The 27,809-nt window shown below is 38.4% G+C and overlaps 1 protein-coding gene and 1 long non-coding RNA gene across 2 annotated transcripts in view; one reads left to right on the forward strand and one right to left on the reverse strand.

Annotated features, from left to right (window-relative positions):
- The window catches only part of pdlim4 (PDZ and LIM domain 4), a 45,910-nt gene extending 28,109 nt beyond the window's left edge, over nucleotides 1-17,801 (reverse strand). The window contains exons 1-2 of the mRNA XM_005727740.1: nucleotides 17,542-17,801; nucleotides 6,532-6,683 (exon numbers count right to left, since the gene is read on the reverse strand). Of these exons, the coding sequence (XP_005727797.1) occupies nucleotides 6,532-6,683; nucleotides 17,542-17,634 (245 nt within the window). The 5' untranslated portion in view covers nucleotides 17,635-17,801. The remainder of the gene's footprint in view (nucleotides 1-6,531; nucleotides 6,684-17,541) is intronic.
- A 126-nt stretch (nucleotides 17,802-17,927) lies between these two features.
- On the forward strand, nucleotides 17,928-25,635 carry LOC102208667 (uncharacterized). The gene is made up of 3 exons (XR_311589.2): nucleotides 17,928-18,083; nucleotides 24,604-24,671; nucleotides 25,506-25,635. It is a non-coding gene; the product is annotated as an uncharacterized LOC102208667 (long non-coding RNA).
- The last annotated feature ends 2,174 nt before the right edge of the window (nucleotides 25,636-27,809 follow it).

Raw genomic sequence — 27,809 nt, forward strand, 5'->3', positions numbered from 1 at the left:
TGACAGTTCAAAATAAGTGCAACAGGCCATATATATTTCAGATGTTTTACAATAGCAAAACAAGAATTACACATGCAGCCCAGGAATCATGACTCATTTTTCAGCACATTTAACTTGCCATCCCAGCACGACTCTTTCCGAATAGCCTGACCAATAGTGGAAAACAAATCCCAACCACCATCATCTGTCTCCCAGGCATCTGAAGAGAAAGTGTTCTCTCCAATAAGCTCTGGCAAAAAGAGGGAAACTGCAGGGAGAAGAAGGCTCCGTGGAAGCGACAGAGAAGGAAAAACCAAAGTGAAGAAATAAAAAGAAAAGTGGTTTAGTTGAATGGGATTTAGGTTTGGAGAGGGAGATAACAGCATGGTAACAAGAGGTCATGGACAAGGATGGTAAGACGTGGAGAGGTTAGAAGAAGAATGAGCATGATTTTCTCATGCTCATTTTTCCAGGAGAAGCTTTCTTCCACAGCTGGTTCATGTATTCGCAGATTCTATTTATGTCTGGTCAAAGCAGACATGACAAACTCCAAAATGGGCCTCATGAGTCAGCCAGGTCCTCTGACGTTACATGAACTTGGACACTGCGTGTCTGTGGAGGCGATATAAGCCATTTTTCCTCTACCCTGAGATGACACGATTCCATATGAACACAAGGAACTGAGAAAAACTTGCAAGGGTGTTTTGCCTCACAGCAGAGCGTTGACAGGCCTGCTGGAAAATGGAAAGCTGTGTGTAAGTGTTGACCTCGAATTACCTTCCTTGCTTCCTCGTCCACGTATTACTTTTTTTTAAATTCTTTTTTTTTTTTTTTTGGCCTGTCCCGTTTGGCTCTTTTGCCATCAGAATTGTTGTCTAAAGGCAAAGAAAGATTCCCAACGGATTTACTTTACCAAACTGACCATCCCAGCCTTGCCGTAATGGTCCATTTGATTCACCTTTTATTGTTTATTTTATTTTCACTTACTGAATACGGGACAGACTTGACTGGGGGAAAGAAGGGGAGAAAGAAAGAGGGAAAGAGAAACAGCTGAGAAGAGGGACGGGGGAGAAGGGCAAAAGACAAAAACCAACAGAACGGGCAGAAAAAAAAATGCATATATCAATCACCTGGATCACCTGCTGAGAAAGAAAAAAGAAAGCAAGCAGAAGAGAACAAGAGTAATAGAATAAACAACATCACAATGATATATGGGAATATGACAGTAAATACTAAATGCTTTATTAAATTCCTAATTTTCCCTCTGTTCTTTTTTCTTCTCACCACTTTGTCCACTTCATTCAATCTCAATAATCTTTCCTCCTGTTTAACTGATAGTTCTTCCAATATGATGCCAGAAATACACACAAGAGCACACATTCATTTTAGGCTACATTCCAATGCAGTGTAATTCTTTTCTTCAGTGGGTAGATGGCTCAAAACATCTCAGTAAAATATTGCAGTGATGTAATAAATGTGGACACATCCAGAATATGGGAGGTGAATGAAAGTTTTGATAAGTATGAAAATTATGTAAAACATCCGCTTGCTACAGCCTTCATGGCAATCATCTTGATGCAGCTCGACAACAGTGAGAGATTTGTCTGAGCCGGTGCTTTCCACCACCATCCAGGCAAAGTAAGGTCTGGGTTTAAATCTGCCACTTTAAAACATTAATCTTGTATGCTCGAAAGTTACACTTAACCAGTAGCCATTTTAAGGAGTCTCTTACAAGAATTCTTTAAGAATGAGAAACTAAGTAACTAGTACCATGAACCAAGTGCATATTTATGACATGAGCAGGTTTGACCAAACTGTAGTACTTGACACCCTTGGAATATACAGACAAGCAGCCACAAGTGAAACTCTTTTGAAATTAATTTTTACACATATGTTAAAATCTACATAAAGTTTTGTTTTTTTAAGAACACATCCTTTCTAAGAGAACAGAGCTGCAGCACCCACTTGCTGTATGAAGAGAAAATAATGTAGACTATGCCAGTAAAACCACAGTGAAGCACGGTTAAACCTGTTAACATGCAAGAGTTGATGGTTTAGCCCAAAGAAACTGATAAATATATCAGTGCTGAAAGGCTAAAACACAACTAAGCTATAAAATTTGCATGGCTTGCTTTTATTTGTCAAGATTTTCAACTGAAACCCCCCTTCAAGTTGGATTTCCAACTTGGAAAGTCGGAGTAACCTCAGCAATCCCGTCTTAACAATCGAAAGTGGCAGCTGTGAACGTAAATCATCACAAAACTGTCAAACTTTTTACCAGTATTGCCAGTATTGCATATTTGTGATTCGCTAAACAAGCTATATGCAATGCACTGACCAGGTTCTAGCCATGAACATGCTACATTTGTGTGCAAAAAAACCATTGTGCTGTATTGCTAGTGATATATGAATGGTTCTACCTTGCCAAGAAGGAAAACTCACTGTGCTTTTTTCTGCTTTTCTGAGTCTTATTACTCTAACAAGCTCAACTCAGAAGTAATGCCACTCCCAACTCATTTGACTTCCGAGGTAAATGCAAAAGCATTAGTTGACATTAAGAATTACATGATAATGACACTAAATGAAATCAGGATATGTCCAAGGTTACCTGTAGCACATTTAGTTATACTTAAGGGAAACTTAGATAGATAGATATATCTATATATATCAAATTACTATCTGCATTAAAAGTAGATATTAATCAAGATAAAAGCACAAATTCAAACATTTAATTTACCACAAACTGTAAAGAAATTCTGCACAACCAGAGCTTCTAATCTCTTTTCTATAATCACCCTTTAAATCTTATTTAGCTTTTCTGAGTCCCCAGAGGCACCTACCAAGAAACTCCCTGAAGCTGAGTGCTTTTAAAAAGGCTCCATAATAGAAATTGTGATAAATGGGGGTTAAGAAAGTTATAAACGTGAACACATTAGAAGGAAACGTTCTTGTGTTACACGAGACCTCAAGCTGAGATCCGCGCAGCGTACTGTAATTTTGGTTCACAGCAGACGTGTAGACTCATATATTTGTCCATCGGCAGCAGCACAAAATTACAGGTCTCCTGTTTCTCGTGACTGTTTGGAGTATTTTATGGAGAAGTCTTTTAATGAGGGCTAAGAATTGCTGTCCTCTAAAATATTATTTTCTAGTGAGTCAGCATGGGTTCTTTGAGTCACTCCCATTTGCAGCTATTGACTCCAAAATGAATGGTTACAATTAAATAATCCCTAGTTATTTCTGTAGCCCACAACTGAGGAGTGTTTCCAATAAACAGAAAAGGTCCATATTTCAAATCTCTTGCAATAAATGACAGACATCTTTTACATATGAACATTACACCCCCATTTTGACTAACCACTTTAACCTTCTTCACCAGCCAGAGAACAGGCTACCATGTGGCTGATTTTTATAGCTCACTAAATCTGGGAATTTTTTCAGTCCAATATTTGTGATTTGTTCTGTATTGTTTACTTTGATTGGTTTCTTAGTAGTTTTGGCAAAATCTCTCATTTTTGCCTGTTGATTTTTTTTTTGGGTTTATTTTTTTAAAGACAGCGCTATTTTGTTTGTTGCCATAGTGACAGATGCTGCTTATTAACATGACGCCTTTTACAAAATTTTTCATGGGAAACAGTGGTGATGCACAAGCTCAGCACACATGAATAATTCATGCAATTATAGGTCTACTTTGAGGGAAATGAATAACGTAATAATCAGCTACCTCTCCAATGAGCCCCTCATCTTGTATTGAAACTGCAGCTTCATGAAGCAGTTGAATGATATTGTGGACCACCACAAGAGCCACCTTTTTAACCTACCAGTAGAGAAATGCATGGTGGGAAATGACAGCTTTCAGATAAAGATAAAAAGAAAGAAAAAGAAAAAAAAGAATTGCCAACTAAATAACTGATTGCAGTGTCATTCTCTCAGATGAAAAGAACAAAAGAAAAAAAATCGGAAGTATAATTCTGGTTTTAGGTTCTCTGAGCTAAACTGCGTTTAAACTGCGTTTACCAGAAATACATGAAGCAAAAAGTACTGGTTGTCAAACAGCATCCTTGGAAGTGTAGAGGCAGTTCTCTCTTGTTCTCACTGATTCACTGCTCTTCTTTTTGGCTTTAACCTCCAAGCTTATTGTTGCATCGTCTCTTTCTGTTTTTCAAATTCTCACTATCTTTTCTAGCAATCTTAACTTTTAACACCGCTTCTCGTCTCTTATCAAGTCTCTATCTCACAATCCTAAACTTTCACATGATTTTTTACAGTATTTGTTCTTCTGCTGGAACCCCTAATGCCTCCACTTCACCAGCAGCTCATTTCAGCTCTGTGCACCGCAGCCAAGGGTGCATGCCTATCTCTCATACTTGCTTTGCCCTCTTCCTGTTCACCAAAGTGCAGCTTGCATTGTAATTATTTAACCAATAACAGCACAAAGGTCACATTCCAGCAGCTAGTCTCGTCCAGCCTCTTATTATATTGCTCTGAGTCCAAATGCTATCTTATCAGTTCAAAGGGGTATTAAGGAGGAATGATGAGCAAACATGGCTGTATCTTGTGGTTCACTTGTGGGTTTAGTTCAAAAGTAAGTTAGTTAAAAACAGTCAACAAACAAAAAAAATCTTGTAGCTCAAACCTTTTGCTTTTATAATAGATCTACAAAACTAAACTGAATTTAAGTTAAATTGATTCTGATACTCTTAAAACGACAATGCGACACATTCATTTCAAATAATTTTAACCTCAATCCAACCCATTACAATGTTTAAGCACTACACCTATTTAAATTATGGCTAAATGCATTCTACAAAACATTGGGAATGTGTACAAAAAATAAATAAATCCTCTTATTTACTGCCACAAAAAAATGACACCTAAAATTTGATAGCCACTGTAAACATTCTGTAGCTGGGCCAATGTGGTAAAACAAACAGAAAAAAGAAGGAGCATGAGGCAAAGATTCAACTAATAGAATCTATTCTTCCTTATGCTGAGTCTCAGTCATCACTCTCAAATGCTCCTGCTGTTTATCAAGCTAAATGACTAAATTACTTCTTACTTCCTTAATTTGTTAAACACGTTTGGCTACTTTAGGGCAAGTTTAAGCTGAATTTAGGAACATTAGGGTGCCAGTAAAACAGCGAGAGTGGCCTGTTTTTGCTCCCACACCTACAGATGATCTCTGTTAGTCTTTGTGCAGTATGCTATTTCATGTATCCTCAAATAAATTTACAATCCCTTTGTGGACAAACCACTTAACGCTCAGTTACTCAGCTTGATATATGGGTAGATGGTTCCTACTACAGGCTGTGGGGGTGGAGGAGTTGTTATGCTAGAGTGGATACTGTAAAACACAAATACAGAAACAGAACAAAAAAAATCTGAATTTAGAGTTCCTTTGTGTCTTTTTTGATCTGATGGGTCTTACTACTTCAGAAATAATTCTTGTTCACACTCCAATCTGCGAGTAACCATCATGTTTCTAACCAGACAAAGGGAAAGAGAGGGAGAGAGACTGCGTTGTCTTCTGCCCTAAAAGGAGAACGCTGAAGCACCAGTTGGCAGTTGTCACTTGTAACTGAGGCTGAAACCACACAGTGTTCTCCATCTGAGGGGATGGGATTTAGAGATTGCCAGATTCGCTCTGCACTTTCCAGTACTCTGGCAACCCAAAGCAACCATCTAACAGAAATGTGGGAAGTGACTGACATTTCAGATTTTCCTTGGTTTTAACCTCCAACCACCCCTGACCTACCCGTCTCCCACCCCACTCCTTCATTAAATGTTTAGATGGATGATCTTTTTTCTGCTATGTTGACAGAAACGTGTTGTTCCTGACCTTCACTTGAGGTCAGTTCATACCTCTTCACATACCAGGTCGAAAACGATGATCATCTTCCAACTCATGAAGCGCACCAATGCACAATATCGACCCGAGAACACCATTTGAAAAGGTCACAGTTTGACTCACTGTATGTACAAGCCTCATTGATTTTGACAGCGCTTTCTAGGTGAAGTGACTATATCATTTTAACTCTTGTAAACCCGTCACTTGTCACTGTAACTCGACGGTGCCAGGCAGAACAGACGAATCACCAACATGTTTTTCTGGATGAGAGGCAATAAATGACCTGAGTCATACAAAAAAGAAATCTGTCAAGGTTTTCAACTCAATTTTCTTAATGAGCCTCAGAGCAAAACTCATAAGCTGACGACTGATTAGAAAGCTCAGCATTTCCTGATATCCAATTATTCTGAACCTTAAAATTCCAGTGAGGTCACCCTTCATGGAAAATATGCTTAATCTACAGTGTGTCACATGAACACAACTCACAGATGCCACACAGCTAGCTGGCTAATAGTAAGCTACTATTCAGCTGGTACAACAGCTGTGTACATAGTGTTTCTTCAAAGATTCGCTTTCTTTTCTTTTCTGCAATGTTTTGCGGCGCTAAATATAACCATTCCCTCAACTGAAAGAGTGCGATTACAGGTCAATTTATGGTTTAAACACACCAGTTTTCCGGTGAGGGTAGTCTCATGTTTCCATACCTGCTGATGCTGAGCGTAAGCTGCTGAGTGCAGGTTTTGATCTTGTTCTGAGCCTCCATGTGAGTCATGTGTTCTGTCGCGTCACCGTTGATAGCCAGAATGGTGTCGCCTGGACACAGGTCACCTTGGGCTGCCTTGCTGCCAGGTGTCACCTAACAATATTCACACATACCGGATATGCACAGACACGCACAACAATCCAAGCACAACCAAGAAAAGAAAAGAGAAAATAAAGAGCCATTATAAGTGGTTTCAAAATGTTGGTGAGAAAAAGAAAAAGAGAATTAGCCTGGGAGCGTCAACACAGAGAAGCCCGTCTTTGATTTATGTCACAGCACCTGGGGCAGCACTCCAGGTTTACACTGTCAAAAGCCTTCAACAATGACACAGGTGAATCGTCTTCTCACTTTTAAAGGTGGTGAAATACCTGGAAGGAAGGGTAACACTTTATATACCCGGTCTTTTCAAATTCAGTAAATCCATATCAGGGGTTTTCATCAGAAAAGTTGCTAAGCCGTGTGTGTGGGTTGGGGGAATTTAATGAACTCCAGTTATGTAGCACCATCCATGCAATATAACCATCTATGTGCACAAGATGAAACAAATGGCTAAGAGTATTTGATTTGGTTCTTTATTCCCCCTTTTTTCATATGTGTAGAATGGTTAAACAGCAGGCCAATAAGCAGATAATTCGGTGTATGCTACATTAACTAACCTAATGGTTGTAGCTTTTGCCACAAAAAAAAAAAAAAAAAAAAAAAAAAAAAAAAGAAAGAAATTTCCAATACCTCACTGAGGCTATGCATGTGTAATTTTATAATCAGCTCAAGTTGAAACAGTGAAGCTTCAAGTCTGGGGAGTATGTTACTTTTGAACCAGGCATGCACATGAACCTTGAACAACAATGTATCTGTGTAATGTTAGACTCGTTTCCAGGCATCTGTGCAATAAGTTCTTTATATAATTAATGCATTTCCTTTTGTCTTTTTTATTTCTGCACAGCATGTCCCCACCTCTTTAATGTGGATTTTCTTTCAAGAGTTAGAGAGAGCAGGTTCTTCTCTGTGCTCTCTTTCCTAAAAGCTCTCCTGGCCAGTGGATATTTGAGCCCCAACGGAGAGTAAGGGGGAGGGCAGTCACATGTGATATCAATTTTGTGTTATTACACATACACAAACATGTGCCTCTGACTGATCATATGGTTTTGTCTGACATTAATAAGAAGAAACTGCAGCTTATTTCCTCCGCAGTAAAACAAGTCGCTGTCATCTGGCAGGCTGCAGAGCAAAAAAGGTCTTTTATAGCAGTGAAACAAAAATCATGATGCAAAGTGAACAGTTGTCATCATGTCTCTAGTCTTTTTTGCATGTGTAATGTGCTGTGAACAGTGACCTGCATGGCTATTAGTTTGTCTGTATTTTCCCAGCCATTAAATGTGAGATTCCTGCAGCTCGATGATGATTTGTATAGTTGCACCATTTTGGGGGGAATATTAAGCAATAATATGTTACATTTTTATATCATCTGGACTTGCTTTTTCCAGTTGGTCACAAGGGCTGTACTCAACCAATCAAAATCTTGGTTGACTGAAATCATTATTTCTCTTAAACCAAAAGATTGGTCCCTGGAGGGGGTGGAGAAATGGTCTGTTTCCTCTAAATTAACTAAAAGAAAAAAGCTACAGTACATGACTGCACACTAGCCTGCTAGCCCTATTATCCTAAAGAAATTATGAGGCAACCTAAAAAGCAGAAACCTGCTTTTCATTTATCAGGATAAGAAGATAAGGAAACTGATGGTTTTGGAGAGCATCCTGTTATTACTCCTGTACATCAAGGGTCTGTGACTAATCTTTGTTTCATCATGCGAGCTGGTAAGTGCATCACTCTTTGAGCTCATTCATCTTCATACCAGACTACTCTCTGCCGAACTCCACAGCCTCTTATAATGTCTACTGCAATGACAGCTAAACCTTAAGATATACTGTCTCTGGAGGCTGAAAAACCATGATCTAACACATTTTCACAAGCACTTTTCAGTAATCTAATTAAAGCTAAATAAAGATATGATTGGTTGAACGTCTGGAAAAATAAACAGAATCCAAAGAGAGTTGCATGTAAAAGAGAAGCAGACTCACTAACTGGGAGGAGCCTTTCAAGAGCAAAGGCATACAAGTTCACGCTCCACGAAGCACTAATAGCTGAGTCGTGTGGTTCAAATGTGGAATTCCTAATTTACAGCCTCTGACCGCCCAATGTCCCTGACTCAGTTCCGGTAAACTGTGGGGAGTATGAGTAGGTTTGTGTGTTTCGGTGAGTCCCTGGGAAATGCAAACCCACCTAAGCTTGCACTGTTTATAAGCTGCTTCTTGTAGAAGCCTGGCATAAACAACTGAGCAAGTGTAATCTAAGTTCTGTAAATTCAAGATAGATCCTTTCAAAGGAGCAGAGGCACAAACAAAGCTTTTCTTGGAGTTGGAAACATAGTGGATTCTTGTTTGTCAGTGCCTGTTTTCACAGACACTAACTGGAGGTTATAGTTTGCCCCTGTCATTTAGCACAACCTCCCCTGTGAGAATGCATGTCAGATGTCTGTGTGTGTCTTTGCTTTATGTCTGGATTGTGTCAAAGTGGAATGAAGGACGTGCAATAGCAACAGAGTAAGATCACCTCAGCGTCAGGCCATGCAGCATAGCGAATTATTCCAATACATTTACTAGTACACCTAAAAACAAATACATATAGTAGTATGCCAAGCACCACAATAGCATGACTATGGAGTGACTAACAGAAAAAGATTCCCATCTGCAAGGAAATGTAAGGATGATGTAGAGCTACACAGTTCACGCATACGCATAATGTGCTATATTAACTCTGTGTGTGATGTAATTACTTAGATCTACAGAGCGTTAAAGTTTACACGATTGCGAAACAGCTTTTAAATAACAAATGGATATTTTGTTTATCTATGTCATATCATTGTGGTCTTTTTACTCACAACAGCATACCACAAGTTAGGTGATCCATTTCCTATTGCTTCATATGTTGGCAAAAATAACAATAAAAAAATGTAACTCAAGGATGAAAAGCATCAATCTCCTCAAAAATGATGTGACTAAATTTGTTGTCAACAATGAAACGGGGTTTCCTGTACAATCTGGAGGGGGAGAAAAGACATCATTTAAACAAAATGACCTGACTTAGAGGCTTTATATCATTTGGTGTGAAAATCGAATCCAACTTTCACCCAGTAAACCTACTTTCCTGTCCCACAGATATCTAAGGATTTAATTAAAAACAACAGCAATCGTGTTGTTTTTCTGGCTGCTAGAGTTTAGTTTCCGTAGATTATGCTAAATGTATCAATTAACTTTAGAAAGTTGGGTGAAGCCATTCGGAAGTGGAGTGTGTGACATATGGATCAAATGCAGGATATTCACCCAGGAGACTGAGGTTTATATTGCAAGTGAGACCAAAAATCAGTGTTGACATAACATGATCAGGACTTCTTTTTTATTATAATTTTTCCTTTTCTTTCACAGGTTTGTAACTTACAGGCAACAAAACCACTTGGTTACATTTAGAAAGAAACCATAACACTAACCAACTGTTAGAACCTTTCTGGTAGAGAATAATGTCACAGTCACATGAGTTATCTACAATGCTATCATCCTTAAAGGGGAAAGCTGAGCTAAGAAAAAACTGTTATGACCTCAATGGATTACTTTGACATATGTTACTGCAATGAGGCTAGTGCTAAAACCAAGTCTACAAAAATCTGCATTATCTTAACAAAACCCTTCCTGCGTGGGGCTGTTAATGATGCATGGTTACCCACTACCAATGTTCCCTCTAATTTTTCATGCGTCTGAGCAAACACACAAACTCCCTGAGCGGTCCCTTGGACCACTGTGAGCGACATCAGACGTGTGCACTGTGGTCATGCCAGTATCTAATAAATCCAAGTTACATGGTTTATTAAAATAATCAAATTACAGCATTTACATTTATGTTAGACTACTTTTAATTAACTGCTTTAGCCCACTAACAATGGGCAGTCACATGGTCTTGTTCATTAGCTGTCTAGTATGTTAACACTATTGGAAGTAAAGTCCTGTAGCTCTCTGTCTCCAAAATACAGTATATAATGACCAATGCTGGGCAATTAATTATATAGTTACTTCTTCAAAAAAGTAACTCAGTTTGGCAAACAACAAAGTTTTTTGCAGCTATTTTTTTTTTTGCAGCCAAGGCATTTTTAAATAAACATTTCAAACTATTTACAGAACAATCAGCTGTTCTGCATCAAATTTGATGCCACACAAATTATTTGTGCCACTCCAAAAAATAATTTCTGTCCACTATGAGATAAAGGAGAACAACAGCCTGATACCTGCAGGCCTGACAACAGGAGATGTATCACTCTTGTAACATTCAGCAGTCGCCTCATTGTTCTGACACACACAACAAAACTACACTACACACTAACTACACAAGATTTGCGCTAAAAGTCGCAAATCTCTCACATCTCAAAACACCGCCATCACTCCTAAAACTTCCCCCCGTTTCTTACAACTAGATGCCACGTTGCCATATCATTTTTTGATTGGTTGACATGGTACTTTTTTGGAGGAAAGGGAGAGGGGGGTGGAGTTTGTTTTTGCTCACAGGCGGAGAGCGCTTTCGAGCCTTTTTTCTTATAAAACGCAGTTTTTACCGTTTATTCCGCAGTAAATATAAACAACGACAGTATTCAGGAAGAAAACCAAACATTGCATTTTTTTTTTTTATCACACCTCTGGTTTTACGTGGCCAATCAACACAATTTAAAAACTGGTATAAAGTCCACACTTTTTCCGTCAGTTGTTCCGTCTGTCCTGCTCACATCTCCAATGGTTGTACACGTTGTCATTAACGTGGCTTCACTCCACATCAGCCACGCCGCTTTGCTAGTTAAAACACTGGTGTCGGCACATAAGGACGCTGTCATAGCCTGTCAACGACGTTGATTAGCTGCGTATACGAATGTGAATCGCATCATTGGCTGTACTATGGGATAAGGTGGCATCGTTCTAATCCCATACTGGAGCAGCCAGTCACTTACTGACTAACACTGCAAAACAGAATTGTTAAAGTATTCATTTTAATTTCAATGCAGGTTAGATTTTTTTCTTTTGTGCGCAACACAGATTTTCTGTGCGCAGAGACCGTGCCAGCAGTGCGCAATTGCGCACGTGCGCAGCTTAGAGGGAACATTGCCCACTACCCAGGTAGTGAGTGAACTGGAAATACATCAAATTGCTATTTGATTGAATCACAATCAAGTCATCGTATTTTTTTTCCTCAGTATGTTTTTATTTATCATCTGTAAAGAAGAACTTAGATTTAACCTAAAAAAAAAAAAAGTGGTAGATATATGTCAAGTAGAGAGAAACCTGGCACTTGTTATTGCGGCAAGGTCACTTAAGGTGTTCAAGCATAAGACAGGCAGTCATGATGGCAGGGAAGCATCAACAGTGCATAAAGAAACTTTAGCAACTGGTTATTAGGCAATCCAAACATTCATTCCCATTCCCGTAAGAAGCTACTCCACAAACAGTGACACAGTTAAATGCTAACAGATACAGCGGTTAGCAAATGACAGCCTCATGTCACACAGAGTCATCATGTGGCACGCTGAGGTTTGGTGAGTATGCTGGAGTGCGGTTTCGCTGTGGACGTGTACTCGAGAGAAGCAACGAGGCTGAGAACACAGGAAAGGAAAGAGTAAATGTGTAAATGTTTGATTATGTGTGTTTGCACATTACGCGCTGCATGTGCTGCATCAAAACTCATTCAAGTGTGGCATCATCTTCACGATGAAGTAATCTGACAGGTTATACGTTATTTTTGTATTTTGTTTTCTCAAGGTAACACAGGGACTTTAAAATGTCCTTTGGTGTTTGTCTTAGTTCCTGAAAAGTTCCTATTTGCTCTGCAGTGATACTTAAAGCTACAGTACGCAAAACTGTTTGGAGTGAGTGGGTGTCACAAATAATACCCTTTTATCATTCTCATTCAAGTTCAGTCTTTGGAAAACTTACTTGGGCCAATCACAAGTCTTTTTAGACCAGGTAGTAGAATAAAGAAGTAGAATAAAGATTCACAGATAATAAGGAGTGGTGGCCTACAGGAACCTACAGGATTACTGATCAGAGAGCTAGTACACAGACAATAGTTTACATAAGACTGCTGTATTGTTCCACCAACTTTTAAAAAGCTGTGTAATTAAGATGTGACTCACAATGAATTACAGCTATTTAAAAACTGCTAAAGCAACAGTTGTTTATTCTGGGAAGTTTCAACCAGAGCTTTCTATCTAAATGTCTCCTCACCTGCAAATCACAAGATCGACACTTAAATGAGAAGAGCCTGTCATTTTCAGATGTTGTACTCGTGTATAAAGTCCACAGAGAGACTTTGAGCTGGGTGGGAGCGCCGAGTTGCACATCTTAGCAACAGAGAGAATAATTTTCTGGCAATGTCTCAGGCCTTTGTTTTCTTGTTGGACCTGAGATAAGAACCATGGTTATGACCTTGAAAACCCAATACATCGCCTGGAGTGTGAGGCTCCAACTGGTTTGTGTTATTCACGCTCAAACAAAGAGGCTCAATCTGCCAAGACCAATAAGCAACACTGAAGTTGATGATTAAAGATGCAAGGTCAGACATAAATGAGAACCCAAGTAAATGGGAGTGCCCTGTTGAAGTAATTACAGTTGCATTCAAGTGCATCTAGAATGGCAGAGATGTTCCAGTCAATCTGATTTGTAATCAGATTAGCAGAATAACTGACTGTTTTGTCTTCTGTTTTTTTGCACATGTGCTGTGCTTTCCCTGAAATTTCCTTTCACCATGTGATGCTTGAACATGTTGTACAAGATCATGAGACCGCCAGAAGATTCTTTTGCAAGTTTCGCAGCAAATATACTGAAACAAACATGTTTTCTGAGAATATGAGCAGTCGCCCAATTCTTTCCCCCTAGAGAACACTTGAAGTCTAACTGCAGCATGGATATCATAATAACAACAATCACTGAAATCCACTTTCATACATCAGATAACCAGATGAACAGGAAAAACTTAGAAACCACCCAAGGACTTTCATTGTTCCCTCTGCCCTGTACTGTTTCAAGAGCTCAGCAGCTTCACTGACAACAGGAAGTTCTTCAAGGGTGCCCATCTGTTATATTTTGCTCAGTTTGTTGTGGAAATGCAGCATCTGTAATTCTAGCCTAGAGAGAAAAAAAGGCTCCCAGACAGCAACTTGAAGCTGATTATTATACACAGCAGTGTCTGAGAAATAACCCATGTGGCTGTAGGTTGAATATCCTGTCTCTGCTATATGACATATGTACAGTGAAAGTTCAGAGGGTGCAAATGGTGTTGAGGTTCTGTGATATATACCTGCAATGCACCGAAATTGCATTTGCTCTTAATTCATTTTCAGTAATTCCAGTGTCCTAATACAAGCAGAATAACAATTGTGGGATGACATGACTTGGTTGAGTCATTTAGTCCACTGAGACTAAAGATGTACTCGATCATATTCCATGAAAAACAGCTGATTAAAGGATTGTGATAGTGTTGCAGAACGTGAGCAATGACGCATGGTATAACTGATTTTCTCTTTGTGCTCCTTATCTTGTAAAGTCCTGCAAACACCAGCCACAAAGACAGAAAGTGACTAGCTGCAGTTCATATTAGTTTTCCTGCGAATGGACTATGATTTAACACCAACTCTAACCCATCTTTGACAGTCAGAATATGTCATTTTTATTGGTATTATAATCTTATCCCAGTCAGGAACAAATAATGATCACAAACTTTGCCTTTTTCCAAAAATAGAGTTTAAGGCTGGATTAGGGTTATGGTTGCCTAACTTTAACCTATAAAGGCTTAGACATTAGAAGATTAAAGAGTCTTAACTTGGAGATCTGTATTTTTGTGACAACTAAAAGAAGAATTTGATGTGTGAATAACTGGCCTTTACATTCATAAACAAAAACTAAATCCCTACTGTGACTTGTCTGAAAAACTTCATCTTGCAGAGGCCATGCAGCAGGTTGAGCAAAAAAGAAGGAACGCAGAGACACTGTGCACTGCTTGGATCATTATTCACCCAACGCTCGGTTGTGAATTCCTGTCCAGGAAGGTGACTGTTTTCCAGCTGGCAAATCTGACAAGTGTCCTGCATCACCTTCTGTCTGGAAGTAACTTTAACAAAATGGCTAATATCACAGCTTTCACATTCAACATGTTCTCTTTAAATGCTTCTACAGAGATATCAAGGAATGTTTTTTCAGCTATTTAATGTCTCTCATCCACACCAAGCCATTTGACAACCAGACCCACCATGCCTACACATGCCATCTGGGCAAATGTTTCTAGAGTCAAATAAACATATCCCATTAACGAGCTGAAGTCCTAAAGTGCTGGCAGGGGACTAATCAGCTTATCCAGGAAGATTATCACCTTACGCAAAGACCCAGCTGCTGCCATCATAACTTGCTTTCTGGTATTTACAACTTTCAGTGTGCAGGTGTTGCATGACATTCACTTTTATGCTTGCTGAAAGACATTAGATGAGGGGAGGGCTGTGTAAAGTAATCTAACGCTCAAAAACTCCTAATATTTAGTTCTCATCTTCGGCCTTCTCTTCTTTTCTTGGATAAGCCAACATACTAAGAACTATCTGAATAGTCCAGCCTGTGTAATGCTTACATGGTGCTTAAATACCCTCTGAGGAGGCATTCTAGTTACTGTACTACATGAAGTATCTTTCTCTGACACACACAAACATGCTCTTCCTTATAACTCTTTCTGCGTCACCATTCAGTGCATTCAAACTGCTGTCTTGGGCATGCACCGTACAGCAAGAATGCAACAAGTATGTGATGAACTGCAGGTTTACGAGATACTCCTGCACTTCAGCAACAATAAATCACTTCACACACTTCCGCACCAGAGAATCAGTGTCACATATTTTCTGGTTTTTACATCACTCTGAATTTGAAGGATCAAGTTCTGTTATTAAAACACTTTTTTTTCTTATGTTTAAAGCCAGTGTCAATTGGACATTGAAGGAGTTTGTAATGACCGGCAAGAAGCAAATAAAGGTCTTTAAGTGGCAGTGTAATGACGAGACTTTCAGCCAAATCACTTTGTATTTAGGCCTCTGATATTACATATTTGGCTAAATATGCTTACATCTCAGCAGCTGCTTCCTTGTCTAAATATCAAGCCAAGTTTTTGGAGTTACTCAAAAATCCCCTATTGCTGTTGCTGCAGCTCTTCCATGTGAGCACGGTTTTTTATTGCCATCTCTTTCTGTAAAATATAACCTGCAATTAATTTTACTGATGCCATCACCGCAGAGTTATGAAACTCTTTCACAATGCATGCCATGCTTTTAACACTGGCACCCACATATACACGCACAGATTAATCTGGTGAGAAATTGTGTGATTAATTACCCTGAAACCACAACTTGCTTGCTGAACAAATTATTTAAGAAGTTAGGCATGCATCGGAAAGCCTGAGATGCCATTGAAATATTCTAAACAACTCAAGGAGGTTGCAACAGGCTTGTTAACTCTCATTCTTCCCAAAACAATTATTGCCTTGGCCACTACACTAGTTTGAAAAGAGACAAAGAGACAGTAAACTTGATGATTCCTGAAGATATTATATATTTGATATATATGCTGATATCATGATTGAGGTCTATTTTTTGTTTAAGCTGCAGAGTTCAACTACCTTTTAAGGTTGTTTGCAGAGTCAAAAGCGTCAAGTTAGCAAGCAAACCTCTCGAGGTTTTACGACACCCTCTGAGTCGAAGCATGCCACATCATTGTATTACAACTTTTTAAAAAATATATATATATACTTTATTAGGTTTAAAAAGAGCGCTTTGGGTCACCTTCAGGAGTTCATCTTCTTCTCTCAAAGTTGTTTATCAGCCATCATAAATCTAAAAGCTGAACCTCTTGTCTGAGGTGCTGCAGGTCTGTAGTTAAAGGGTAGTTTTAGGCCTGGTGGTACAGCTGAGCACAACACCTGGAATCCCTCAGCAACACCAATGAGCTCTGATGAAAAACAAATGTCAGCGCCTCCCCTCCGTCCCTTCTGTAAGGCCTGCAGCAGGACCGGGCTGTGTTTATCCTGGCCGAGAAGAACCTTTGGCTACTGCCAGATCAAACTGCCAGCACACTGACTCCTGACCCATATCGTGAAGGTCAGGAAAGTTCAGGAGGTTTTATGATTACTATCAACAATACATCTACTGGTTCTGGTACTACCATAAATAATATTAATAGTGATTAATTAAGATTTATTAATATAGTGTAATATTATATATTTTAAAACTAACACAAATGCCATTTCTTAAAAAAAAAAAAATAGGTTAATAAAAGAAAAAAAACTAAAACCAGTTGAGTTGTTGCCAGGTTATCCAAATGTAGAATAGTTTATAATTATTTATAAGTATTAAGTATTTAAGTCACAGAGTTTATGTTACTATGAAGGATATGTTCACTAGCATTAGTTATCCTTAGTTTCATTCAAATTATAAAACACTTTTTCTACACTATATAAATATATCCCTGTGTTGTGTCGTTCTGTTTATGTTGAGACTGATGATTTTGAACGTCGATAAGTGTTGTTCGGCCAACTGCAATGACTCACTAAACCGTACTGGCAATTTCAGCTGCCAGAAATTAGACGCCCCCATCTGTCTGCTTTGAGAGTAAAGCTCCCGTTTAGACACTGGCGTTAGGGCTAGCAGACCTCTGAGACCTGTTAATATTAATTCATTGAGCAACTTCCAACCTGAGTCAGTTTATATATATTAATTTATTTATTTATTTATTTTCCTACTTCACTTAAAGCAGCCAAATATCCCCTGTCTGTTCCCACAGCTCAATGAATGGATAAACACGCAGACGCAAGAGACGACAAAATTACTACCTACCCTGGAGACAGTTAACGGGGTGCTGAAATCCCGTCCTCCAACCAGCCGAAAACCCCACGGTGAGGGTCCCTTGAGTGTCACGGTCTGGGTCATGATAGCCAAAAAGACTGTGAGAGAATATCAGATAAATGACAGGCAGGCTGAGACGGGGAAGTGTCCGTGGTTCCTCGATATACGGATGAAAACAGGGAACGTGAACTAGCCACAGTCCTATGCCTAGCTGCTAGGCAACGCTGCCCCGGCTCTGAAAACTTTCCTCCTCGCTTGATTCAGGTTTAAATAACAAAGCCGCTTCTGACGTAGGACGACGGGCTGCCGTGCCCGCCTTCGCCCGGTCCATAGCAGAGAGAGTGGGAGGGGACGATGCTGGGTGTCGTGGCTGCTGCGTGTGGAGACTTCCAGTGGTGATATGTCACATACGAGGCAGTGTTTGTGCAAATGTTAATGGAGTGAATATAGTGTGCATGCCATTATCAGCTAAATGTGTTTGACTTGTCATTCATTCACTTCTACTCCCTCTACCTCAATGAAAGTAACAAAAGGTAAGTCTTTATTCATCTGCCACTTTCTGTTCTCAACTGCTTCTTTAGTAGGGACTCTTTTCCATTTGTATGAGTTACAGTTATACATGCCATTCTTAGTACACTAGTTTAAGGCATAATTTGTTGGACAAAGACACATTTTGTATTGCCTCTGTATCCCACCACAGAGGATTTTAAATCAGTCAATATGTGTGCAAACTTTCAGCTTCAAGTTAGGGGGTTTAACAAACATTTTCCACTAACTGTTTAGGAATTACAGCCCTTTTTATACACAGGCTCCAATTGTTAGATTAACTGAACAAACAAATTAACTGAACAAACTAATGTCATTTTTAATTTAAGGATTGTTTTTCATTCTTAGTTTTAGTTTCTTCATTTGCAGTCTTTGCGTTGTGACTACCTGAATCCTACAACCTACCAAGGCTTTACTGTTTCTTTTACTTGTTTGTGGGTCTCTCAGCATTCAGTTTTGGATTTAATAACTAAAAGCATGCTCTGCTGAGTTGAGATCAGGTGACTGACTTGACCATTGAAGAATATCCCATTTCTTTGCCTTGAGAAATTTTTGGGTTGCGTTTACGCTTTCCGTCGTTATCCTTTAACACTGTGAAGCATCGTCTGATCAGTCGTGCAGCATGTGGCTGAATCTGAGTGGAGAGGAAGGCATGCCTTACATGCACATGCCCGTAACATTGTCTCCACCATGTTTGGCAGACTGTTTCTCTCCTCCAAACTTTTATATCAGTCTGGTACAAGGTCTGGGCTTCATTTACACAAAGAGAGAGACTGTGCAGACTCTTTCATATGTTTTCTGCCTTGGTCTAATCTGGTGTTGTTATTCTTGAGTGTAAACAGTGGTTTCTACCTCGTTGTAAACTCTCTGTATTTACATTTAGGAGGGCGTCTCATGATTGTTCACCTTGACCACAATTCGCCTACCTCCTCCACTTCACTTGGTTAGATGTTATGAAGTTGTTTTTCTTAACCACTTGAATAGGATTATGCACTTTGGTTGTCTTCTGTGGCCTTTCGGGGCTTTTGGTGTTACTGAGCTGGTCACTGCAATCATTCTTTTTACAAATATACCATATTTCATTTAACCACTCCTAAATATTTTGCTGTTTCTCTGATAGGTTTACTTTGTAATATTTTAATGGCCTCCCTAATTTGCATTGACATCACTTGAAATTAAAAGCTATAAAATGCAAATTCAGCAGTTTCAATAAACTTCTGATATTATGTCTTCTTCATTTGCCATTGAAATAAAAAGGGATTGAGCCTCACCTGGTCGTGCTGTCACGCAGTCAGTCAATTGTCCAATTCATTTTGAGCCCCTGAAAAGGACACTGTGTGTGTAAAAATGGCTGTAATTCCTTAACAATTAAAGGACTTTTTAAAAAATAAAACCCCTCGAATTTAAGCTGAAAGTCTGCTCTTTGATCACATATAGACATCTTTGATTTAAAATCTTCTGTGTTGGTTCACAGAGATGCAAACAAACAAAAATGTATCTTTGTCCAACAAATTATAGTTATAACTGTACCAAGCTTTAACGTTAGCATTGCTCTAAGTAATTGCTACTGTAAATGATTTGCTTTGTCATGCATATAATCTTTCAGTTACTTTGAACATACATGCTTAAAAAATACACAATAACCAAGTCAGTCTAGAAACTCTGTTTAAAATGTCTAAACCTGTGAGAAGCTATCTATTAGGATACGCTTGAGCTTAACATATCAGAGTGTAACTGTAATTTTCACAGTTATTAAAAACCAAATTTTTAACAGGTAACATGTTAACCAAAATATTGGATAGACTGATGTTTGGATCTGATGCCAAGGAAAAGATTTTTAAGATAATCCATCCAAGAGCTGTTTGATTTGATATGGTTGAGGTAGGCATCTGCTGATATTTGCTGGCAAAACAAAACAGCTTTTGGGGAAGTTCACAAAATATCCTTGCCTTTAGGTCGTTGAAGGATAATCTGTGCGTGCACCTAAAACTAAGACCAGCCAATAACTTGCTTATCTGGGTCCTCCAAAAAATTCTGTATAGCCTGAGTGTCATAGAGTAGCAAGAAAAGATGTTATGCTGTAACTTGAATGCCTCACTAGCGGAAAGGATCTCTCCCATCTGTCAATGGATATACTAGTATCCTCTCTGCCCCACTTTCTGATTCGTTCATGTCCCCAGCCAATTACAAAGTGAGTCACTGAGCTAGACTATGATTTTTCTGCTGCAGAGGGGATGATCTCATAGACATTCCTGGGAATGTGTGTTTTAGACAACTGTAGACATGTGGAGCTCTGTCTGAAAATCTGAGTCACCTTGAATCAGACACCAGCCTATCCTGGTTACTGTGTAACAAAGTGGCACTGATGTCAGCACAAATGCAGCTCAGCATCAGGTATTTTGTGACTGTTTCTGCAAGCCTGTGTAAACTTTGCACAATGAGCTGCTGTGATGTAACAGAGTTGTGAAAACCTGAATGTATGCAGATCGTAATGATGCAAGGTGTGTGATTGTTTTAACAAGAGAGAACAGGAGAACGCGTGAGAGCGCGTGAGAGGGACGTTAAAGAAACATGAATTCATTGGACTTCCTTGAGAAAAAGAAGGCATTTTGATTGATTGCTATTATGTTTCACAGAACATTTGAATATATTATTCTATTGAGATTTAAAGAATTATTCAAGAAACTTTTGAGCATAACTAACATGCAAATTATTTAAGGCCAAACATCTTAGTCAAAATAATTACTTCATTATTGAGTCCCGTCAGACATTTGTCCCACACACAATTTCCTACAATAATGTCTGACATTCTCAGGAGAGGCACAGATCTAAGGTCACAGTGACCTAGTAACTGTATAACATATGGATTTTTGAGTTAAAGCTATAAACACATTTTGTGAACTTTTACTTTTAGTTACAGTTAACTGATAAATAAATAATTTAAACATCTGAAAACTGTCTGGAGTTTGTCAACGTGGAACAAACAAAAAAACTAAAAATTGTAAATACAGGAAATAGTTTTACTATTTGGTAATTTGGTAAAAATGTATCATCTTAAATTGCCTGATGAGGCTTTGTTCACATGTTTACTGAGAGTTTGGATGTCTATAAGTCTGCAAGTCAACTGCTCTTAAGAACTTCTTTGTTTTTAATGGAGTATTTATACTGATTTTCCTAAATCTTGCATCTGGCATATGCCCCAAATACAGTAAAACTTCAAAAGTTCTAAACTCAGACTGAAACAAATTAAAAAGAAAACTAAAAGTAAAAAGTAAAAGTAGAAACAAAAAGTCAGAATGAGTCAAAACAAAACCTAATTACAAAATACTGCTTTTAACAAAATTCTGACCAGTTCATTCCTGAATCCAGGTGGATATTAGAGCCAGACAGTATTTCTTGCAGACAGATTCAAAAGACAAGAGCAGATATGAGATCATAATAACCTTCTGCTTCTTTATTATAATGATGAGAGAATTTTTGAGTTAAGGCCACAGTGTGTTTTGTGAAGTGATAACAACCTTGAATTTTGACCCTTGAACCACCGAGTTTGAATCAGTTCATCCATCATTTTATGGCAAATCTGAATCAAGGTATTCCTAAGATATTGTACTCATTGGTTTCACAAAAAAAATCAAACCATGTATTGGTGATAGCCATTCATGGTTATCACCAATACATGTCCATACATTTGTAAACAGAGTACTGATGTTCTGAAATGTTTGACCAAACAGCATTCACAGACTGCTCTTTACTTGCTATCAAGGGCACATCAAAGGATGACTAACCAAAAACCAAGAAAGGCCGAGACGGCTGTAGATTTATTGAGCAAATCAGCAGGCTGACATCTTCTTCAAAGCCCGTCTGCAGTAAATCTGAGTCAAACTACAAAGACCTGCCATCTCTCTGTTCTTTCCTCCCTGGATGGTCATCATTTTGACGTACCCACTGCAGAGTCAAAGAAGCCTTTTCAAATCACTGCAAATCTATTTACTCTCTTATTTTCTTTACAAAGCTAAGAAGTACCTGCAGGGAAGCAGGTAAGACGAGCAGTGATGCAATCATGAGCTGTTTTCCTCCACCTGTTTTTTTTCTCTGCAGTCTGGGAGATTTTTGTCATCTGTGCTATTACACAATCACACAGCTCCTTCATTATTAATAGTTAGAGCATAATAATTATGATTATTATCAGAAAATATCTACAGATGTCCAGTAAATATGTTCTTCTGAAGTGATAAATACATCTAGTAAACAGGTGTTGTTATTCTTATCATTGTTGTTTTTTTAACAGAACACATCTTAGAATGTTTTCACTGGTGTGAATGTCCAAAGAAAATAACTCTGTGAATTGTATTTAAACTTTAAAACACAACAAAACCAGAGGTTGGATTAATGATATATGATATTATGTCCTCAACTAGCAGCTATTATAATAACTCAATCTAAGATCTGACTTTAAGTAATGTGAGACAAGTCATGCATAAGACAAATCATCAACCAAATTAGTTGTTTTCTTTAAATCTAGGGACTATTTTATTCCTCTTTGGCTCAATCTCACTATTTTCCTAAATGCAGCATCCACAGCACAGCTGATTTTGGCAATGAAAAGCTTGAGAAACCAAAAGAACATAACCTGCCCAACACCACACAGTAAAAGGACAGTTAATATGTAACTGGTGGACATAGTGGAGCAATTAGCGGCTAAAGAGCCAGATGTTTTCCCCAGGAGCTGATGGACAACAAACAGGGCTAACATGAAAACAAATGTTAGATTTTGTTAGAAACGTGGATCAAAGTGAAAATCAAAGCTAATAATAGGCCTTTCCCCCCCAGATGAGCAAGGGCACATCCTAATAAGTCGAGGCTGACTTTGAATTCAAGCTCAGCTCTCCCAAGGGGAAAGTCCTTGGTTTAAACCATTGCGCCACAAAATCTTACGCTCTGTGAGTTGCCAAAATCTTACGTCATGGCCTCGATTTTCTATACCCTGAATAAAGTGCCTAGGGGAGGAGGTGCAGGAGTCTAGTTTCCTGTTAGACCACTTGAATTACATACACTGAAAGGCTGGAGGGTTCTTTTTTTCCCCAAGATTGCCAAAAAAACGTCACCTACACCCAGCCCTTCCCACCATGGAGAAGGTGAATGAGAGCTAGAAAAATAAAAGCGATCACTGTCAGTGAATGACGGTTCGTGTTACCCATATTATCCTTTCCTTTCTACAGGAGGAGGTGTATTCTTTCTCTTTTGGTGGTTTTTCTTGTCTTTGTCTTCGCATTGTTTAGGGAACCCTTAACTATCTGCCCTCTACTTTCACCCCATATTCTTCAGCATTCATTACTTTTATTTGTTCTCTATTTTTTTTAGGAGTTACTTAGCACTCATTAAAAAAATCCTGCATGTATCATTTTAATACCAGAATCTCATGAGGCAAGCTTTAAAAGAAAAACCACAATTTTAAAAATTCCTGCAAGCAAATCTTGCAGCAGATGTAGCTCCTGATTGGTAACAGATTTACCGCATTCACGGGAAAAAGTTTGACCCTGCTTTTCAGATCACACCACATTTGGTAGCTGTATGTCCCTGCATTGAAAATGGTTAGAGCTTTGTAATGGCAAATGCTGGAAACAATGGTGACACGTACAGTGCTGGAGCACCTCATGGGGAAGCAAAAAGCTGCAAGGAAATCATGAAGCTTAATTCATGTGGCAACAATATTGCTGAGTCAGAAATGAAAAACAGATGACGCTATAACAAAAGACCACCGTGGCCCCATGGCTGCCTCAAAAGAATGCTGCAGACCTATACACCTAAGATGATATGAACATACAGAAAATACATTTATGTTTACCTATATCTGAAGATGTACATGCCTATTCCACGAGTACTCCTACATCAAAATTTTAAACCCTATATGTTCGGATTGAGAGGCTAATTGTGAGCAGGTGTTAGCGTTTATATAAAATGCTGCTAAAATGTGATATGATGGACATCAGATTGAACTCAAATTCATGCAACTTCATTTTGGAAAAGCATTTCGGGATATTGAGGTTTTAATTTGCCGAGCTCGTGAGAAAGTTGTTAAAGGATATGTTACAAAGTAATTCATCATCAAGCTGGCTACATTTACTGGACACACACATGCACACTGACCAGATGCTGGCAATGAATAATTGATCTGGTGCATTGCTGTTGTTGGAAATAACAAACAGATGCGAATGGATCTTTGAAAGGATTGTCCAAAATTCTGAGTTACAAGTGAACAAGGATCGTACATCCGCCAATGTGCTGGCACGAAAGCTAGAGAGGCCAAGTTTGACAAACGACCTTTCAGTTAAACAATAAATTATAATTCTGTAATGGTTTATTGTAACATTTATTATAATATTTGTATTGCGGTATAATAGTTTGATTCCTTTATATCTAATCCTGTAGCATTTATTTGTCTTGCTCAGCATTTGACAATCAAATGAAAAGTTCTTGGTAACTAATTCCATGCTTTTTCCTTTACAGGCGGGGTGCAACAGCTGGGTGTAAAGCAGTCAAAGGAATATGGAAGATCAGGACCTGAGCCACTAATTGTGGGTAGTCAGATACTTTAAGCTTATTACAAAACCAAGCATAAATATTAACAGTATGGCAGCGTGTTAATGGGGTGTTCACATGTGGATTAGTTTATGTTATTGTTTAGTTTTAGTTGGATGAAAAACAATAACCATGATTTTAGATGATACTAAAGCTGGCTATTAGAAAAGTTTGATGAGATGGGGACGTTTACCTTATGTAGACAGGAGGAAAAATTGTTACCCTTTTTAAGCATTTGCAAACACCAGACCATTTTGCATTTTTCCATACAGTTTTGTTCCCCTTCTTTAATCATATTGTTATTACTTAGCTCGACAGTAAATAAATAACTTTAATCCAAATCATTGTTATATTTGTATTGGAGCTGTCCATGAATCATGTGGCAACTCATTGAACTGTTTTGTTTTTTCAGTGATGATTTGCAAATGTGGACGGCACAAACTTCCTTTTTCTCACATACAGAGTATCTGATGAACATACACATGTATATGCTTACAGTCAACTATCCACTGAAATGAGTTTCAGATAACTTACCTACAAAGTCACAAAGAAAAAAACACAAATTGACACCAAGACGACTCTTTGAACCTAAATGAGCCAATCTAAACTACTCATCAGACAGTGCTATAAATTCCTGTGCACAGTTAGCACAGCTGGTATAGTTGAGCCCGACAGCAAATTATTTCACAAAAATCAAAATTAGTCAAAATTATTAGCGCTCCTGATGCTAATAATCAATTTTGTATCCTTTTAGCTGTTTGTTGTTGTAGTTTTTAACAAGTCTCACACGTGTCTCCTCTGAATAATACCAGCCCATTCTTCTTTGGCAGATCTTTTGAGCTCCTCCACCTGTATTGGTCTTCAGGCCTGGGCCTTGGTCTTAAATTCACCCCTCACATTTTCAATGAGATTCGAGTCAGGGCTTTGTGCAGGCCATTCAGTAATGGTCATTTAAGTCTTCTGGAGGTAGGTTTTCACCAGAAGTGAAGTAAGCGTGCTCTGTCATGTCGAAAGAAGGTTCTTGAGGTTTCCTTGAGGTTTCCTTCAAGATCACAATGTTGCAGCACATCATTGCATAGAAATGATTTGTGCTGTGGCTCAATTTAAAAAAAAAAAAAAAAAAAGAGTCATTTTCTCCCTTGTGCTGTTAAAAACGTTTACATTTCAGCTAGCACTACTTAATTTCATTTTCATTTTCAGGAGTATGCGTGCTGTCTGTAAATGTCAATTCACACATATTTGTGTGTAGTTTGGCTGTTTATTAGATTTAAACCAGAGTTCTGTTTATGCAACCAGCCCCAGTTTATGAGTAAAGTTTATCTGAGTAGTCTTGAAAAGACATTAAGGAAAACAAACTACCTACAGAGATAAACAGTTTGCATCTCAATGTCAGATTTTATCTACTACACAAATAATTGAATGCAGTTGTGGTTCCATGTGGAAGATGGCTTTCTCCGGAACAAAGTAAAATTCACTTAAAACCAGGAACTAGACCCCTGCTGGTTGAGATAAAGATAAATTAAATGAAGGGAAACTCTGCTCCGGGCCTCTAGTTAGCCTTTTAAACCATCTGATCCTGGTTCCGCTCTAAATGAATCATTAGCAAATGCCCCACATGCAGATATTAGACCCGATCAACACTCTAACAATGCCTTCTTTGTCCTGTGCTGGACGTTTCTGATCTGGGAAAGACAAACACATGTTTTCCATGTGTGCACGTGCCAGCTGTTGACAACTGAGTTCAGCACATTCACGGCTTTGTTTGTACTTCCAGTAGGACAATACTGCAGAGTGAGCTATTGATCCCAGCTGGCAAACCTGCCTTTTTGACTGTCCGTCTGTCTATGTACATATTTAGCGTGACTTCTAATGTTGTATATGAGCATGTATACCAACTGCATACTAAGATGAATATATGACACACATATAATGCATAACATAACACTACATACAACATTTTGACTCATTAAATAATCAACATAAATCAATGCAATCAAATAATGATACAGTTGTCTGATGCAAAGTGTGTGTACATGTGTGGATCTTTATAATTACTTTATGATAACTTTATAATTCAAAATAAAGATATACCTTTGTATTATTAAGCATTAAACAGTGCAATAGTAAAGTTTAAATAATACAGAAAGTTACTGATTTATCTTAAATATGCTTCATTCTACTGCTGTTTGTTCCCTGGTAATAAATTTTACAAACAAAGATTTTACAACCTCAAAGCTCCAATCACTCTTTAATCACTTGGTTAGCTGTGGAAGTGAATTGGAAATTTTGGTGTGCGGGTGGGAATGATGCCAAACTCACTCTTTAACTGTGCACAAGAGATATTGGTTTGACTGTTTGTATTCCTAAGACAGTGTTTTGTAATAATTCTGAAAATGTTCTTTAGATTAGATGAAACTTTATTAATCCCTCGGGTGGGTTCCGCCGGGAAATTCAGTTTCCAGTAGCACAGCACCGACAGAAGTTGCATGTTACAGATACAATAAGGGGAATGAGAGTAAGGATATAAGCATAAATATACCATATATATACATATACACATATATAAATAAAGAATATATAATAGGGATAAATAGGATTGCACATTTGAGTGAGTACGCATTATAAAGTAGGATGAAAAGGAAAAACATGAATCAAAGATAAGCTCTGAAGACACTCCTATAGAGAGAGAGCTTAGTCTGTGTCACCTGTGTTGCAGCTGAATACCGCTTAGCTTTTATGAAGTCACTTGTCAAAGATTTCTCACGAGGGCTGCTATAGTTCCATTTAGAAACTGGACAGTTAATTGTCTTGGAAATGTGGTATATGAATGATCAACACTGTAATATGAGTCTGGAACCTCGACACCTTAAACATTCATCCTTCTTTTAAAGGTTAAACCAAACGTCCTCTGTAATTCTCATTTGATGAGTTTTATGTAGGAATTGATATTTTTGATGTTAATGATCTAGCAGCCCACTCAGCAAGCAGAGCGCTTCTAAACACCGGGGTCTGATTTCATCACAACACTAGTGCAACTCAACAGTGCGTGACCACCCACACAAACAAATCTGCACACACACACGCCTCCACTTTTCTCGGCAAGTCAGGTCAGGAATATCAGATAAGCAATTGTA

This window comes from Pundamilia nyererei, unplaced genomic scaffold (assembly GCF_000239375.1).
Source record: "Pundamilia nyererei isolate P.nyererei 1_Seehausen unplaced genomic scaffold, PunNye1.0 scaffold00026, whole genome shotgun sequence".
Lineage (NCBI taxonomy): Eukaryota > Metazoa > Chordata > Actinopteri > Cichliformes > Cichlidae > Pundamilia > Pundamilia nyererei.